Genomic DNA, 17,579 nt, shown 5'->3' on the forward strand with positions numbered 1-17,579 from the left:
AAAATCTGTAAATATCCATTCTCCTCCGTCTCTCCCCTAAAACAGACTGATCACTCGGTCCACTAAGGGGTCAGCTTGGTCCAGTCCATGTTTCCGCTGACAAAACAAAGCTAACGTTCATATTTCACCAAATGCTACTGTCATACCATTCGCATGATGCACATAAGCATATGTATTTTTCTTTTTTTTTCTTGTTCTGTTTATCTCGTCTTAACAAGGACTGACATATTAAAATAACTCGAGCATAACCGGTAATATATTTTCGCGCCATATACGTAGCACCCCTATTTGTTTTCAGCTCAGTCCAAGTGGACTCCGCCGATTTAATAGCCATTTTGTCCCAGTTCCATCAAGGCATCAACTCCCGGTTACACCGCAACCAACATAAGTGCTTTGTCAAGCCGTCATAGGGAACCGGTGCACACATTCCGCTTTTTATCTATTATTTTAAACCTTCAAAGCACAAGGTAAGTTGATTTTGCTAATGGCGACTTAAGACTGGTGACGCTTCGTTCATAACGACCCGACCTGGGAAAACGAGATTATATTTTACTTGTTTGCACCAAGTCAGCTGTGTGATCTAGCTGCTGCGTTACAAGCGTCTGTGCCACGTGGAAACAGTTTGCAAAGGGAACGCATCCTTTAATTTCATCTAACTTAAAACTAAACATATGATTTTTTCTGAAAAGTTTTCTTTTAAGGCGACACGTTGCTGCCGTGACTGAAATTCATCAAGTATTTGGGTCATTTGTCGGTCTCGTGCAAGTGACCAGTAAGATCCAACATGGCGTCCTTCTGTACCTTGCTAATCCGACAAACAAATATTCAGTAACAGCTGTGGCTATTTTATTATTGAACCATATACTGTTGCACATTTGTTAATGGTGCTTGTTTTTACACTATGCACAGGAAGAGCTATTTTTATTAAAGCTTTACCGCGGGTGGCTTCACCCTTGGTCAGCGCGGCCATATTGGATTACTCAATAGTTGACCTAATTTTCCACAGACGCAGCAGGCAGATCAGCTGTTTCCCAGTCTTTTCGCATGGCTGGTCTTTCTCTAAAGCGCAGACTAAATCTTTCGATTTTACATTATTAGTGATAAAGTGCCACTACAGTGAGGTAATCTATATCTCGTTATAAGCTATGAGCGTCACAGAGTTTAGTAACGTGTAGCTTTCAGCTGCCTCTAATAACGGAGAGGGCAACTGTTTCTTACAGGATGGAAGGCCAATTTCTTGTTTGCGGTCTTCACAACTAAATTAAGGGTTCATTCCGATTGAAACTATCGGTGTACTAAAATCGATCCAACTCCGCACTGGAACAAGAGGAGGCTTCTTAGTGTGTTAAACTGATTACTTTCAGCGAGTTTCCTCGGAGTTTTATCGGGGATGAGCCCAAAATATAAAAGTCTGAGAGGTGACAGGTCACCTTGCATTCATTTCTGAACGGGGTGAATTAATTAATTATTGTTATGATATCATCCCTTGTCATTAATTTGAAGCTTTCAAAAATGCCTCTGAGGTCTAATTAAATTCTCCTTTGACATAGTTTCATGTCAAATCATTGTCTTATGGGGCATGTTGCTTCTTTAAAGGTTAATTGTAAATTTTAAATTTTGAAATTACATAGCTCAGACTTGGCCAGCCACCTACGAAAGCAAGAATTGTCTCAATGCTCCAAAACATATATCTAGTGAATTATAGAAGTGGTGAGAGGATAAGCTTTCTTTATTGCTGAATGCATTACATGTGGCTTCTCTGCGTGTTGTTATGAAACCGTCTTGTGAACGATAATGGACAAGTGAATTTCTGTAAGTCTCCATTTGATTTTGTTTTGTCTGTTATTTTGATGTTCAGTGATACTTGGAACCCCCCAATTAGGCTGAATCCGCGGATCTGCAGCACTCCCACTTTCCTGCTGTTTATGAGAATTGTTAATTGAAAAAATAAATGGTCGTTGACAGTGTTTTACCCCTTTGAATGACATTTCTCTGAAATGCAGCAGTCCCACTTTCCTGCTGTTTATGAGAATTTGTAATTGAAAAATGAACGATCATTGACAGTGTTTTACCCCTTTGTATAACTTTTCTCGGAAATGTCGGTCTTCGTCAACCATCGACGTCATTTTGACCCAAATCATGTCGTGTTTAGCACCGTTTTCATGCCTAATTCTCCAGCTGTGGGCGAAATAAGTGAGATTTCAGACACCAGGTGTGAGACGGGTTGTTTTTCCCCAAAATACTACACGGAAATAATGTGTGTCTGTAGACAAAAGTTGACCCTTTCACGTAACGAGAGTGCGAGGGGCCATTGGACGGGTGAGCGTAGCTGTCTGGATGACGTAACTCGTTATCATCTCCGATTCTCTGTACGGAACCGTTAGCGGGGTCAAAAGGTCAAAGCCTATCTAAGGTCAAGGTTATAGCGTAAGCATGGAGCCTTGTTTTCACTGCTTGTGTGGTGCAAGATGATCGTTCGAATAGAACCATGGTTGAAAGTTTTCAGAATTATGACTGAGATCAGAATTTACAGTCTATTTTTGATCGTTGTTTATGGTCTAAGTGCGATAAGAAATTGTTTATTACGTTTTGGGGATTTTCAGTTAAAACAACTTGCACCCAGGTTGAGTTGTAATACAAACAAAAAATAAAAACGTCGATCGAACTGTGGGCAATATTGAACCTGGATAATTGAAGAAGAACTTAAAAATATGAACGAAAAAAAGTTAGCCACTATAAACGGGAGGATATGAGTGATAAATTAATGTCTTCCAAGCTTCTTATTTTCATTTATGTCAAACAAGAGATAAAAAAGAGCATCAATCTTCAGCATACAATTTTAGCGTTTATTTTTGATTGATCCCCAGAAATAACACGGCATTAAATAATTTAATTGTGTTTTCCCTTTAATTGGCCGTAACCTCACTGGGTCATCACAGATAAAACTTGTTTCTACTCCTCTGAATAACTCACAACCGAACCTTTTGTTTTACCTTATTCATGTCGGGAACATTTAAAAGTTAAATTTATATTATTTTCATTTCTGTGACGGCGGGATATTTGCGACACGAGGTGCTAACTGTAGCTATGTGCGAGAGACCATACCCAAGCATATAAAATATTATAAAGTGCCAGAGCCGGGGTATATTCGAACCATTGTTATGTGTATTCAATGTAGATTTGATTTCTTTTTGTTTAGTTCGGGGTTGAACTAGCCATGCGCTGAAAGCATGGAGGTTGATCCGACCTGACTGAACTTAGCGACCTACTTTCGAATCAGGTCAGGTGAACTTCACACAATTATAATACTAGCGCTTTTAAAGTCAGCAAGATGGGAAGAGTGTCACAGTTTGAAATAAAGTCACATTCAAGTATTCTTCTGTATCACACTTCCTATAGCATTATGTATAAGATGCTTGTAGATTTGGTTTATAATTATGACGACAGGGAAGATTTATCTCAAATATTGATAAATTTGATTGTAAATAAACGGCGTTGTTCAAGAAAAATATTTTTAGTTTAAGGCAATAGGTTCTATTCCCAGTCCAAGTGTTGTAGTATAAATTACTGTTTCTCAAGTTATAACTTATAACCTAAATCTAAATCTTTTTTAAAAAATAAATTTGTTAAGTATGGTGACATGTAGGCTCTTGAATGAGGTCGGGTGGTTTATGTTCTCATACATATTTATATTCACATGTCACGTTAAAAATAAAAAATAACGAGTCTATCAAAATATGTTGACTTTTGAATAAAAATTTAAGTCTATAGTTATGCGTTTACTCTGCAGTGTAGGCCTATGTAAGAAAACGAAAGACAGTCCCCGATAACATACATCTTGAATACAAAGTGTATGTGGTGATGGTTGTCTTCAGGGTTTTCCTCACCAAACAAAAAATGAATTATAAGATGTAACATGCTCTGTACTGTAGAGGCGAAATGTGTGATGAATTTATTCCGTGCCAAAATTGTCGTAGGACAGTAGAGAATTGTGTCAAGAAATAGCCAGAATGAGATACATATCTGTGAATATCTTGTGAATAAAATTATCAGTCTGTGATTCTGGTAAATCCGCAGGCGGCATATTATATAAGCCCCACTTTTAATAATTATGTGCTAAGTCATTGTAGCTAAATTTATTTATTTTCATCTATCGGTTCCCAACCTACGTTCATTAGGGTGACTCCCGTTTTCGCCCACACCCACACATAATTATAAAACCTAGCAAATAATTTTCTTCCAAAAGTTTTGGCCATAAAGCGGGAACACCTCAGACCCGCGCTAGAGATACTGAAATGCCAGGCCTATTATTTGAAGCATTACTTGTAACACTGTGTAAGAACGTCACGCATACTGGGATTATAATGCCCTTTAAAATATGAACGTTTGTGGTGATGGAATCATTTGGGTTTCTGTTTTTCTCTTTCGATAAAGATGGGCAGTTCGTTGACATCCATCTATCTCTAAATGGCCTTGTGTACCGCATTTCTGTCTATTTTGTATGTCGCTTATTGTTCTCAAAAGACGTGCGTGACAAGATGAGTAGTGAAAATTATGAATTTTATCACGAAATCATTTAATGAATTCTGTTTTATATAATATGGCGCACTCCTTGGGATAGACCGGTGTAACAGGAATGGAAGTCCTAGGAATAGAAGTCCGGGCTCCCATGTGATTAGTACAGGTTAGGGTTAGTTGGAGTATTGGGGTTAGTATATGGGATGAATGTCACCTGTACAAAGTAATAGGAAGCGGACTACGGTTCCAAGTGGACTTCCATTCCTGTTACATCGGAACATTCTTTAATTCCACCTTACTACTCCCTTTTTATGCAGTCCCTTATAAATGTGAGCCAAATGACCTCACACATTTTTCTTTACGTACCTGAGACCCTAGAAATTATTTTACTTAACATAGTAATAGACTGCCATGTCGTTTATACATGTCTTCTGAGCCAGTATAAAAGTGCATATTATTATGGGTGGTTTATTACCGTCCTTGGTTTATATCTCTTGGGAACTGAAACTATGAATATTCAGAACGAAGGTTTCTACGTGTGTTAGAACAAACTATAAAGTTAGGACCCTTTACCAGGGCCACAGATTGATTTTTTGACGAGATATTCACAGACGTCTCAGGCATGTTCATGGCACATTTCTTCGGGGAAAATTGCACCTGAAGAATCTGCGACCCTAGTAAACGGTATTAACTTTGTCTGCTGCCGGCTGTGCACGCTGACGTTAAGCTATTACGGGTCACCTAGTAGGCCTCAAATGCCCATGGAAACTTGTTTATGTAGGTCAAGTTTGTCGGCTTTGCACTACATTACTCACGGTGAATGGGCTTTCTGACCACGGCCAGTGAACAGAGGCACAGTATCACCGATGGATCCATATTTTTTCTAAGGGTGGTTGGGTGTGCAAGGATAGAAATAAGTCTTGCTAAGATCGGTAAAATGCACGAGAGTATATGAGAAATATAACTGTAATATATAGAAATAGGGGTGGGGAAAGAGCTTGTCTTTGTATCATTTCGTACGTGAACACTTTTTTGGGGGGTGAGGGCGAGAAAGGATCCGATGCTGAACGGCTGTCTGCTGTTCACCCCCCCTCCCGAAATTCTGCTTTTTAATATGACAGTTGCTTTTTGCATATTTCGTGGCCATTTATATTCATACTATAAGCTCAGACCAAAGTAAACCGACGACAATAACACACCAGTCGGTAATGTGACACAGTTCCCAAGTTTTAACAAGATTTAACAAGCAGCAGGTGTTAAAGGACAATGTTCATGTAAAAATCCATTTCTCGAATTTTGAAGATACAGCACTCAATCTATACACTACAGGTATGTTTTAATCGATCCCCGCCCTTTAAAAATTATAAAAACAATCTGTTAGTAGAAAAAAAAGCGTTTTAGTAAACCTCACCTCAATATGCAAAAATGAAGCAACAGATCTGGGTCACGTGGTACTGTGACGACAATCACGATAAAGGTCTATGAGACTCAACTGAGCTGCATGGTGCATAAAGACGGAGAAGTTAAGGAAAGTTGTGTTGAACGGAGTTGAGGAATTTTCGTTATGCCTCGGTGTGTTGCCTTGGGATTCACCAAAATTGCGGCTCTCGTTGACAATCTTTCTTTGTCTGTGACGGTCTTCCGTGACTTACTTACTAACTTCGGTGACAATAGTTGCGATGCTCTAGATCATGGTCACCTCAGGTGGTTTAGATCATATCAAGAGCTGGTAGTCTTTCAGATTAACTGTCATCAGTTGGCAAACTTACTGATTGCTGATGCATTTTAAATGCATTGTAGTTGACCAAAAGCTCGTTTACAACAAACCTGTTTATTATGCACCGCTGCAATTCCCAAGCCAGGTAATAACAGGTGTGAAACTCGTCTTGGTGGGCTTTCATATTTTTCAATATATCTCATTTATTTCATGGGGTTATTTTATTGGTATTTGTAAATGACGTTAAATATCAATACTTAAACAATTAAGTTCAAACACGGTCGCGAACATTAATAAAAGAAATTGCTCTCAGGGTATCTTGAAGCTTCCGTGGAAGAAAACGTGTTGAGGAAAAACAGGAAAAAGAGCGTTATATTAAAGAAAAAATGGGAACTGCTATAATAAAATGGTTCGTTATCCTAATTCGTTTATGCTTTGAGGATTTGTTTCTGAAGATAATTTCATCTGAAATATTAAATAATTTAAAAGATTGATTATTTTATAACTTGAAACGCAAATTCTGCGTCAGTACGCAATTTTTTTTTTTGCAAATTTGTAAGCTTATACCACCGTGCTATAAAGATCTACTCAAGAAAAAAATTTGCTTGGGTAAAATTGAGTACGGAATGAACTGGAGACACTTGGCTTGTCATCAAGTTTACACGAAAATATGTCAGGTAACTTTATACTGTCTTTGAAAGAGTAAAGATTGAAAGATAATTTTAGACAAACTTTGACGGGGGAAATACCTACAAAGAGTAATGGGCTATTTCGCCAACATCTTGTTGAAAATTTAACACTGCAATTCTATTCAAATAAGCTAAGGAACAAATTGCCAAATTAATACTCTCATCACATAACAGGGGGGTAACCAGACCTGCAAAAATTGTACGCACATATTTAAAAAGATTACAAGCACATACAGCAAAATGTAGACTTACGCAAACATGAAGGACAGCGTAATCACAGCAAATGTACCTCATATAGTAGCTTAATTTCCATTAATAATAAAATCATCATTTAAGTCAAAAATATTCTTGCGATTTAATAACTATTTTAATTTACCCAGAACGGTATATTTATTTTAAAGGCGGTTAACTGAAATATAGTTTTATGATTTGTTTGTGAAAATTGCCCATGTCACCCTGTTAGTTTGGAGGTCTAAGCTGGATCAAGTCCGTGTTAAAATTCCTATGAAGTTGTGCAGGAAAAATTCTTCCTTTCTTTCTCTAGCTCCTCGATAAACCTGGTGTTCAGATTTTATCTAGTACCCCTAGGTCTACGGGAGCTGCGCTTTGTAACTAACGCACAGGTAGATTTTTACCTGAGATAACTGGAGTAAAGCTTAGATAGAGAGTGCGTTCGGTACAAGCAAGACAAATTGAATGCCATTTAACCCTCTAATTAAGAGGTAAAGGAAGTTCCAGTTAGATGGATGATTAAGATAGGACTTGTAAAGGTAACGGGCATTGTTTACCTCAGTTTAATAAAAGTATGCAAGATGGAGTGTCAGCGGTTTAATAAAATAAATTGAATTTCACAAATAACATGGACCTCATATGCAATAATCAACATTTCCCTTAACTCATTCAAATGCAGTGTTTTATACAACTTGGGATAACCATAATGAAATGCTTGTTAAAGAAATGACTAGACGGGAAATGGTTTTACACAGCTTCACGAGGATTTAGACGCCTCGGGTAAGAGATTTGAATGAGTATAAACTTTTATCAGAAGCCAGAGAAGTCATCTTACAGGTAGACAATGCAGCTCAGTTTGACAGCTAAGCACGCTCTGTTCTCCAGTGGCTCGATTGTCGTCATTGGACCACGTGACCACGTAGCTCATTAACTCCCAGGCCGAGCAAATAGGACGTTTTTTAAAGCCAGAAATTTACAAAATGAGCTTTTAATTTGTGTATTTGGATAAAGATATCGTTAGTTGGGCATGTTTTCTGAAGAATATGTTCCGTTCAGGCCATTCTGACGGCATGAAGCAAACCCTTTAAGAATGCCTTCACTTTGCACTCGCTAAGATCAGACGCTATAGATATATATACGCCAGACGCCCCACGTCCGACATTTCACATTTTACAAAATATCATTTGATTTGTGAATGAATAATTTATGGAATTAAAACCAGATGTGTAGGAAATGTTGATATATATTTTTGAATAGATTTTAAAAAATATGTTTCATCTGTCATTTTCCAGAATTAAAGATGTTGAGGGCGGTGTCTCGGGTTGTCCCACAGATGGTGAGGTCTGCGGCTGCAAACGCACCCAACATGGGTGAGTTAAAGGACTTCATAGAAAGACTTCATAGAAAGGCAGCGAGTTTTTCCAGTTCGGAAAAAATGTGTAAACAATATATTTTATCAATATGTGGCTATAAGTCGTAGGACTGGATCGTAATGAGACAATGTCACTGAAATAAGGATATTTTGATAAAAACTCCTCTAATTTTTCATATTGTTAATTTCAGTGGTCCGCCCTGCTGCTATTTCGCTTGTACGCACAATGATGGAGGGAGTCGCCAAGGGCAAAAAATTAAACCAGTTTCAAAAGTCGAAATTGAAACGAAAGTTTGATTTGTATGGTGAGTTGCGATTTATTTGTTTATTTATTTCATGGAGGCAAATTACGGCTGTAGATAGGTTGAGTTAATGATATTGATGAACTAAACGGGAACTTAAAGGGAGCTTTGGATCAAAAAGTAAAATTCGGTAATTCTCTTGGATTTTGAACAATTATTTATTAAGCTCTTCAAATCGTTCAAATCTTTTGAATACTAACTGAAAAATTGATATTTTGTGATTTCCCGAGACACATTTTCATTTGCCTATTGAGATCCGGTAAATGTTTGCCTGCATTTTCACCATTATGAAAAAAATGCAAATATCGGAGTGGTATGTTTTATATAATCCTCCTCCAGATAAGACTGTAGATAAGGTGCAGTCTTTATATATTACATCATTATAGCATGCGCAAAGATGTCACTTGCCGTTGGGCAGCTATGTGCGTGTTATTTTCTAAGAAAAGATGTGATTATTAAACAAACGACCACGTAACTTTGCAGTCACGAAAACATCGTGTCTGACCGTTGGAAAGTAATGAGCCACGTAGTGTGACGTTCGTATGAGCTGCTGTTACTGGAAGAGTATAGTTATTAATATAGAGAAAGTTAAAATACCTATGTGCTGTCGGCATTGTTGGCTTCGTGCTGGTACAAATGCACCGTGTGTCAGAAGTACGTGACGGCTGCTACATTGATGTGATATATGGGAATGCGTTTGCGAAAATGAGCTGCACCGCTACCGCATTGCTGCTTCTAACGAAATCTATGTACACTGTCACCTGTTGATTTGTTGTCTGTTGTTTATTTATTTTGAACAGCACCAGTGGGAACAGCATTCTTAAAAGAAGCAGTTAATTTTTCAAAACTTTTGATTCAAAATTGCTTCGTATTACTAAAAGAAAATTTCAGAGGAATTTATCTTTGTTGTTCGAATATATTGAGTAATTATCTATTGTTTCAGATATTGATGATGATGGATTCGTGGAACGTGAAGATTATGACAATTATATTGCAGTAAGTTTTTTTATTACTTCATCACTTTTAATTGATCATTAAGAAAAATAGGCGTACAATTAAAAAATGGTTAATTTCGTGGTATCAGTAAGAAATTACATATAAATGAAAATGGGCATTTCTTTGTTGTTGTTCAGAACGAAACAAGTTCCCGCTTAAACGGCATATAACGGAGACTATTTTTAGATTACCGTCACAACATGGGTGACATGTTTCAGGATATTGCCTGGTTTCAAATTTTTTTTCTTGGTTTTGATCGTTTTTCTTTTTCATATGGTCTAAATGCGATGGAAAATTGCACGCTTTTCAGGATTTTTAGTTTCTGCAACTTTTGCCTATGATTCCAAATTCTGTTGATTCTGTTGATGGCCTTGTGGTTAGAGTGTCCGCCTCCGGAGCGGGAGGTCGTGGGTTCAAAACCCGTCCGGGGACATACCAGTCCTTTATAAACGGTACCTGCTGTCTCCCTGCTTGGCACTCAGCACTAAGGGGTTGAAGCAGGGGCCTGGTCAGGCAGTGCAGAAATGATATATTAGCTATGAGCGCCTAATATGGCAGCCGAGCTGTATGCTCCCCAGGGAGGTGAGACCGTCTACGGAGTGCACCAGTGTAAAAATGACCAGGCTTCCTTGACTTGAATATTCATATATAATTGTATAACTTCAACCTCCGTGTTGCGATTCTCCAATAAAGATTATTATTATTATTATTATTATTATTATTTATATGCACAAGATATGATGAAGTTGGTTAACGAGATTTATTTTTATTTTTGGCTTTTAAATTTATGATGATGTGTATATGTGTGTGTGTGTGTTTTGAACTAGATTATGACTAATTTGCAAGCTTACAAGTTTTCTCCTTTTCACACCAATTTTTTTGTTCATTTGGAAAATTGATTTCTTGGAAATTAGGGTCGATCTCGCTCGTTAACCAGCTTATCACCTTTATTTAACCTCTCCGATAGGTTTGTTGTGTAACTGATAATCACGCGCATAGTAACGCGTGCGTCACATCTTTTGGATTTAAGGTCCTGTTCAGAACCAATATGATCCGCGGACTTACTTATTTCCTGATCAAATATGGCAGGCCCACTTGAAAGTTTTCCGCGTAACCCCGGCATGGATTTCCCGCGTGGATTACGGGACTAGCTTTCAAGTGGGTCGGTCATATTTGATCCGCGGATCAGTTAGTCCACACATTAATTTGATTCTGAATATACCTTTACATCGCTTCCAAAAGAGTAAAGATACATGAAGCATTTATTTCTTTGTGGAATTTAAGGATGAGGTTATTGGCATAAGGCTTTTGTTAAGTAAAAAAAGGTTACCGGTGACCTTTGCATTCTAACACGTTACATTGTGTTAAGGAGGAAATGAACAAAATATGAGTCTCATTAAATAGGGAATAATTGATATGGAAGCACCGAACAGATATCTTAGAAAATGTCGCGTGGGTTTTTTCCATTGCATGATGCATGACATTTCTGAAAGGGACCAGGAGATATCTGGCTATCAGGGTATACTATTGATTAAGATACTGTGCTATAAATATAGTGTCATTTTATGTTTCATCAGATATGGTAAGTCGTGTTATGGATAACTATTGGACGACTTATATGATTAAAATATTCAAAGCCACAATTTTTCAAAACGAATGGCACTTTTATTGAGTAAGTGGAGACCACCAACATTTCAATGGTAATTTGAAAAAAATTTATATGTTGATAAAAATAAATGCATGGGGTGAATTTTCCGTCGCGTGTCGAAAAAATAAAATGTGAATATATAAATAACCGATTAACTATAATATGTCTACGTGCCAGACAATTTCACTTAGAAAAATAAACTTTCTTTTTGTTCAGAAAATCAAGGAAGCATACGACTTGAAAGACGGGGACCCCCTATTGCGTGCCTTCGAGATGGAATTCGATGCACACTGGCAAAAAATGCTGAAGTTTATGGACGAAAACAAAGACGGACAACTTTCCATAGATGAATGGCTTGACTATTATCCAAGGTAAGAGAGAGCATTGGTGTGGTCAGATGCTTAACTAATTGGAATTTTTTAAAAATATGAATTATTAAACTGTTGTTCTTATTAAATTATTATTATTATGTGTGTGTGTGCGAGAGAGAGAGAGAGGGTAATGCTCTTTTAGTTCGAATTTGGCTTAAGTATCGTGGTGATTTTACATCGTTTTGCCAGGTTCCAAACCTGTCACTGCTTTAGTTCACAATGTGGATTTGTCTACAATTATCCAGTACCGCAGTAGTAATACAGAAACATCGCCTGTCTTTCTGTTCATGTTATGTTGTAAACAAAATTCGCTTTGTATGTTTAGATCAGGGTTTGTTTTTTCTGGTTCTTTTACACGACAGTATTGGAATTTTTTATCAAGATTTTACTGTGACAGATAAAACGTTCAACGTATGCCGACTAAGTCTTTAAATGTAGCATCATTTGATGCTTATTTTTTACCAGAAGCTTTTGATAGGGAAAATAAAGTTTTTTCCCCATGCATATTACTATATTTCGTTACAAGAATGCTTATCGTGATCACGAAACTGAGACTTGTCTGTGTGTGCACTGTCAGTGATATTTGTAGATCTCAAACTTATTGGTATAAAATAGACAAAAACATGTTGATAGAATTGTCAAATGAACTTGTCCAACATTCAGCGTTACTTATTATTCCAATTTCAGCATCACGTCAACTTCGAAGGCCAAGACCCCTGAAAATCTGCCCACTTTCCTCCTTACGTTAGCAGACGCTTTTTTCGCGCTGATGGACACTAAAAGTAAGCCCAGACGCATGGATGGAGGGATCTTCACTTTCGTTTTTCACTTTCATTTTGTTTGATTTCAGTTCAGACCTTTGGTTACGCATGCGCAGTATGATGATAGTTATCTTGTCCTTTACAGGGTTTTTCTGGTTGCTCATTTATGTTTTGTTCTAAAATTTGGTGTGGGTGCTTTTTGCCAAAGCGTGGTGGATGCTTCGTGAACTTTGGTGACGCATATTGCATACACTATGTATCATTCTTCTATGAAAAAGGCACTCAAAAGAGACGCAATTTCTTTGTAGAAGAGCAAAAACCTTTCATGTAATGTAACATTGACAGGAAACGGAAATTACCATTACCATTACTATCAGGGAGAGGAATTGTTCCGAGGATCCGAGTGCCAAACCGGAAACTTGCATTCATCACACACCGCTGTAACAATCAATTTCGCACTTCGCTCTGCTAAAAGCGCCCTACACAACTTAAAAATTACCTTTGGTTACTGGTACTAACCTTGCCATGTTGCACTAATACATTTTCTTTTAGTTTGCACCTAGCCTTGTTATAAGAGCGTGCAGGCGATGCAATTCACCAGGTTGCTTCGTTATAAGCCGCTTTTTGTTTCCACTTAACACCTTCGTCTTCTGTACTTTCTCTCTAGCATAACTAGTACAACGAAAGGAAAGTCTTTCGACAATCTTCCGACATTCTTACAAAGTCTTGCGGATGCCAAGTTTATACTTATGGACAAGAACAGTAAGCAGTTTGCGCTATTATAATTCTGCACGGGGTTTTACGCTATGTTGAGATTAAGACCCCGTTCCCATACTTAGATCGATCTAGCAAACCCATATCCGAGGGGTTTCTCGCTAAATTGCGGAGGTGGGTCGATCCTGCTAGATCGATCTAAATAAGGGAATAGGGTCTAAGATAATTCTAGACTGGGCATCGGTCTCAGGTGTTATGAATACCTGTCAATAACCGACGTTGCATGAGGTGTCAAAACCTGGTGGAATGTAGTGACAACTATGACCGATTTTCAGTTCGAATTGTTAAATCTGGCGTTGCTTCTTGGGTGCGTTAACATCGTCTGTTGTGGCAGGGTTGTGATAGGGTTTTCAAACAAAGATTTCTCAGAGCGCATTCGGAACAACGGACTAAAAGATCCGCAGATCAAATATAGCGACCCCATACAAAGCTTTAGAGATTCGACACTGAACAGATTACCCGCGGGAATTATGTAACAAGCACTCGAGTGGGTCGGGCAAATATGATCCGTGGATCTGTTAGACCGCTGTTCTGAAAGCGCTCTTAATGACTGAACAGCATCAATTTGTAATGTGTACTAGGTGTGCCATCACTTTTTGTACGAGATGATTTAAAATATTCTTGTAGAAACTGTATATGTCACTGATACATGAAATTTTAGTCTGTTTTGGTCTATCCTCACCAACTTCTGCCGTAGAAAGGTGGTATTAATGCTAACACCCGGTTACTTCATTTCTCTAGCTGTCTTATTTTCATTGGAAAGAAGATTAACGTCTTTCCCCAGTTACAACAAATTGTATTAATTCCCGTTTTTAACAAATTTGCTAATATTTGACGGGAGAAGAGCCGATTTAAACAACCATTTAACGCTTTTTGAAACTTGTATACTATCATTAACTTACAAGTAGTATTATCATATGAATAATATTTAGTAGTTTCTGGTGTGACCAAATACAGATGTATGTATGTGCTTTTCAAAAATTGTACATCATTCGACAACTTCTTCAATGTTATTTCAGAGGACGGGTTCATTGATGCCGAAGAGTACAGTGAATTTTGGACCAAATTTGACAAACGCGCTCCTGTAGATCTCGCCACAGCAAAAGAGCACTTGGCACATTTAACCAAGGTAATGAAGGTCTTTTATTGTGCGATCATGATGAGGAAAATGTCGTCCCATTCTTAACGTTATACTAAACATGTTTGTGCGACAACCACTGTTACTTATACAAGGAATCGCGGATGAATAATCTTGAAAATTACGTATTGAAAAATCGTTGCATTGCAGATGCTGTGTCGAGATGAAAGCTGCTACGGTATTTAAAGATACGTGTTTAGTTTAAAATGTTGAATTTTGAACGTTAAAACATCAATAGGCCTATTAGTTGTAAATTGAATCGTTGGTGTTTTTTCCAGAATGGAAAGTATGGTATGGACCTTGCTCACTTCCGGGAAGTTTACGCCGACTACACGTGGTCAAAGGATCCCGATTCTTTCGGTCGTTATGCATATGGACCTTTAGACATTGCAGATAATAGTGGAAGCGACAGCGATAGCGATTAACCTTTTGAGACACATCAAAAGGAAATAAACTTGTTGGAGAGGAAACACGTACATGTACTACAAAATTGGTGGATTATTCAACGGAAATTGAAACATTACATAACTACGCCTTCCAAAGGACTTTTGTGATTTTACTTCGATTGCAACTTTTTCATTTAAAGATAGGGATCAGAGAATGTCTCGTTTTATCTCGCCCTTTCGAGAACATGATGCAAAACCATATATTTAAAGTAGATGCACGTTGCGCATGTCAACGCAACCTAATTTTCCTACCTCCGCTCGAGCCGCACACAAAGAACTTGTATTAAAGCACATGTCGCCTATGGTACAGGGACATATCACGAATCATTGATTTTTCTTGCGGATGTGATTAAAAAAGAAACTGTAAATAGTTTGCGTGCAAGAAAAAAAACTTGTTTTTAAAGGTTTTTATTCTGACATTGAATATGGTACGTAGGTACCTTTCGCCGTTTTCATCGGGTAGACTGATTCAGCAAGATGTACCTCATCTAATGGATGTTTATATTTCGCTGGTAACGTTTCAGAACTTGGAATACCGGTGTTAAACCAATACAGTATACCTCAATTTTACTGTTACACGTACACATAAAATAAATTCTGTTCTGAACTTTAGGAAACGAAAAATGGGAGGCGGTTACCAAGGACGTGTCTTTGAGTGAAAATCCCCCCAAACATACTAAGTAATATTTACCGTTTGTCTGAATGTCTATGCACATGGTGGAATAAAATTTCATTTACTTTTTAACTTGCGTTGCTTTTTTGCCTCCAAAGAGTAGGTGGAATCTAAAATTCAATCTTTGTTATAATATGATGGATGTGGCGGTCGATGGCAGACTGGTAACCGAAGGTCGCACAGATCATATATGTTGCAAACTTAGACGGTAAAAGCGTGTTTTAATTCTTAACATATTGTAACGTGGCAGAGAGTCCCCCCTGGTAGAGAGTCCGCTTCCCATTAATTTGCACAGGTAAGCCTCGCTCTAGATCCCGACCCACTTTAGGTCAGGCTAACCCTAACCATGGTAACTAAGTGGAGTACGATCTTCCTGTTACAGGGACCTTCGGTTTCGTTACACCTGTCTTCGGTGCATCAACGACAACCCCCAGGCTACCGAAAAACCTATGTGGTATCCACCCGGTTGCCAATAGGTCCCTTATTGATATGCAAATAATTGTGCGGTTTTCCCTTTGTCCCTTAGCATCAGGCGTTTACCACTTACAAAACAACGTAATTAAATCGTGACAGGTCGTGCGCATACTTTTAACAATATCATCCTTGTGGTGAGGATACCAAGCACTGGAAGGATGTTAAATTGTATTTCCTGAAACTACTTTTTATTAATGGTTCTTGGACCTTTTTGTACCTATTATTTGTAAGTAATTTTAATGGCTGAAATATGAGAGTAAATTATATAATACATTTCCGATTAAATTATTTTTTTACTTACCGTTTACTATGCATCCTTCTTTTCATTAAATTGTTTACTCAGAAAACATGGCTTTGCAAAATTTAAATGAGTGACAGTGATGTAACATTATGGGTTTCGACATTTTTACCAATGATTTAAACATAGCGTCAAAAATTAGCACATTGGTACTTAAGCCCCAAATGGAAACAAATTCAGTCTCGTAAACCTAAAATAAGTGCAAACCTTTTCAATTAGTGTTAAATCTTGGCATAAAATACAAATTGTTCTTGGAAAATATTATAATTTTACGTGATATTTTTAAGGCATTAAACAAAACATGAAAAAAAAGTCAACGCCCATACATGCCACCATCCTACGCCTATCTTATAATCTTCCAGCGACATGATTGCGATCGGTAAAATACTTGTTAGCGACCAACCGACTAAAAGCTGTCTATCGACAATGCAGATACATCAACAACCTTTTAGCGTTATGGTTCTTACTCCTTGCGACCGGTAAGAAACTTGTAAGCGTCCAAGTCATTTAAGTCCGTCAATGGCTCATGCAGTTACAAGTGATATGCGACCGGTTTTAGTCTGGTTATAGCGACCCACTGGCAACAAAGAAGAGACCGATAGGCAACCTTTGGGATACCGATATTTTTCACCTTTAGTCGCACTGGTTGTTGGTGCACTAAAAAATGGTTTTTATCTGTCAAAGATGGTAACCTGTTAGCAACCTTATGCAACCACTTCAAAACCTATGACAACCTCCTTGCGTCTGAGGTTCCTAAAAGGTTGACAAAAGGTTGCAAGCGCAGTGTGACCCAGGGTTTCCATTCACTCAACACTGAGTTTGGGAATTAACAGCTCAATAAAAGACGGTGTATAATTGTCTCGATAAAACCAGTTCTTAACCGTGCATTTCTTCCCGTTTCTTTCCGTCTCTACCAATGTTATCGATCCAAATATTTCGCTCTGAGGGGTCCGTATGGACCTTGTAATTGCCCAAGTGTCTGTCTCGCTCACTGTTTCTGAATCGAAGCCGTGAGCCGCACAACAAGTAAGACAAGACATGGCTCTCAAAACCTCTACACTTTGTGCTGACAATATTTCGGAGATGGACTTCTTCTCCTGCCATGCTAAACCTTAACGGCCCATCTGAAAGGTCTTTGTTGATAAAGAACGGGTGGGGGTGGTCTTCGGAT

The 17,579-nt window shown here is 38.0% G+C and overlaps 1 protein-coding gene across 2 annotated transcripts; it reads left to right on the top strand.

Moving 5' to 3' along the window:
• Positions 1–281: 281 nt before the first annotated feature.
• Positions 282–15,708, top strand: LOC106153842 (sarcoplasmic calcium-binding proteins I, III, and IV). 2 transcript variants are annotated; one of them, XM_086995495.1, is made up of 8 exons: positions 282–467; positions 8,448–8,525; positions 8,719–8,832; positions 9,773–9,825; positions 11,690–11,844; positions 13,273–13,367; positions 14,399–14,508; positions 14,796–15,708. In XM_086995495.1, exons 2-8 carry the CDS (start codon positions 8,456–8,458, stop codon positions 14,940–14,942), a joined length of 744 nt encoding a protein of 247 aa, XP_086851621.1. In that variant the 5' UTR covers positions 282–467; positions 8,448–8,455; the 3' UTR covers positions 14,943–15,708. The 2 variants fall into 2 exon arrangements, with proteins under 2 accessions (XP_086851621.1, XP_013383406.2); XM_013527952.3 differs by lacking the exon at positions 13,273–13,367 and adding an exon at positions 12,532–12,626 and having other exon boundaries at positions 283–467.
• The last annotated feature ends 1,871 nt before the right edge of the window (positions 15,709–17,579 follow it).

Source organism: Lingula anatina, chromosome 9 (assembly GCF_051362555.1).
Source record: "Lingula anatina isolate TDL-2025a chromosome 9, LinAna3.0, whole genome shotgun sequence".
Lineage (NCBI taxonomy): Eukaryota > Metazoa > Brachiopoda > Lingulata > Lingulida > Lingulidae > Lingula > Lingula anatina.

Bases quoted from the DNA above. Each gene is read 5' to 3' on its own strand.
- LOC106153842 (XM_086995495.1), top strand. From the start codon at position 8,456: ATGTTGAGGGCGGTGTCTCGGGTTGTCCCACAGATGGTGAGGTCTGCG. The intron at 11,845-13,272 runs GTAAGAGAGAGC...CTTTCTCTCTAG, and splicing joins TGGCTTGACTATTATCCAAG to CATAACTAGTACAACGAAAG. The intron at 13,368-14,398 runs GTAAGCAGTTTG...ATGTTATTTCAG, and splicing joins TATACTTATGGACAAGAACA to AGGACGGGTTCATTGATGCC.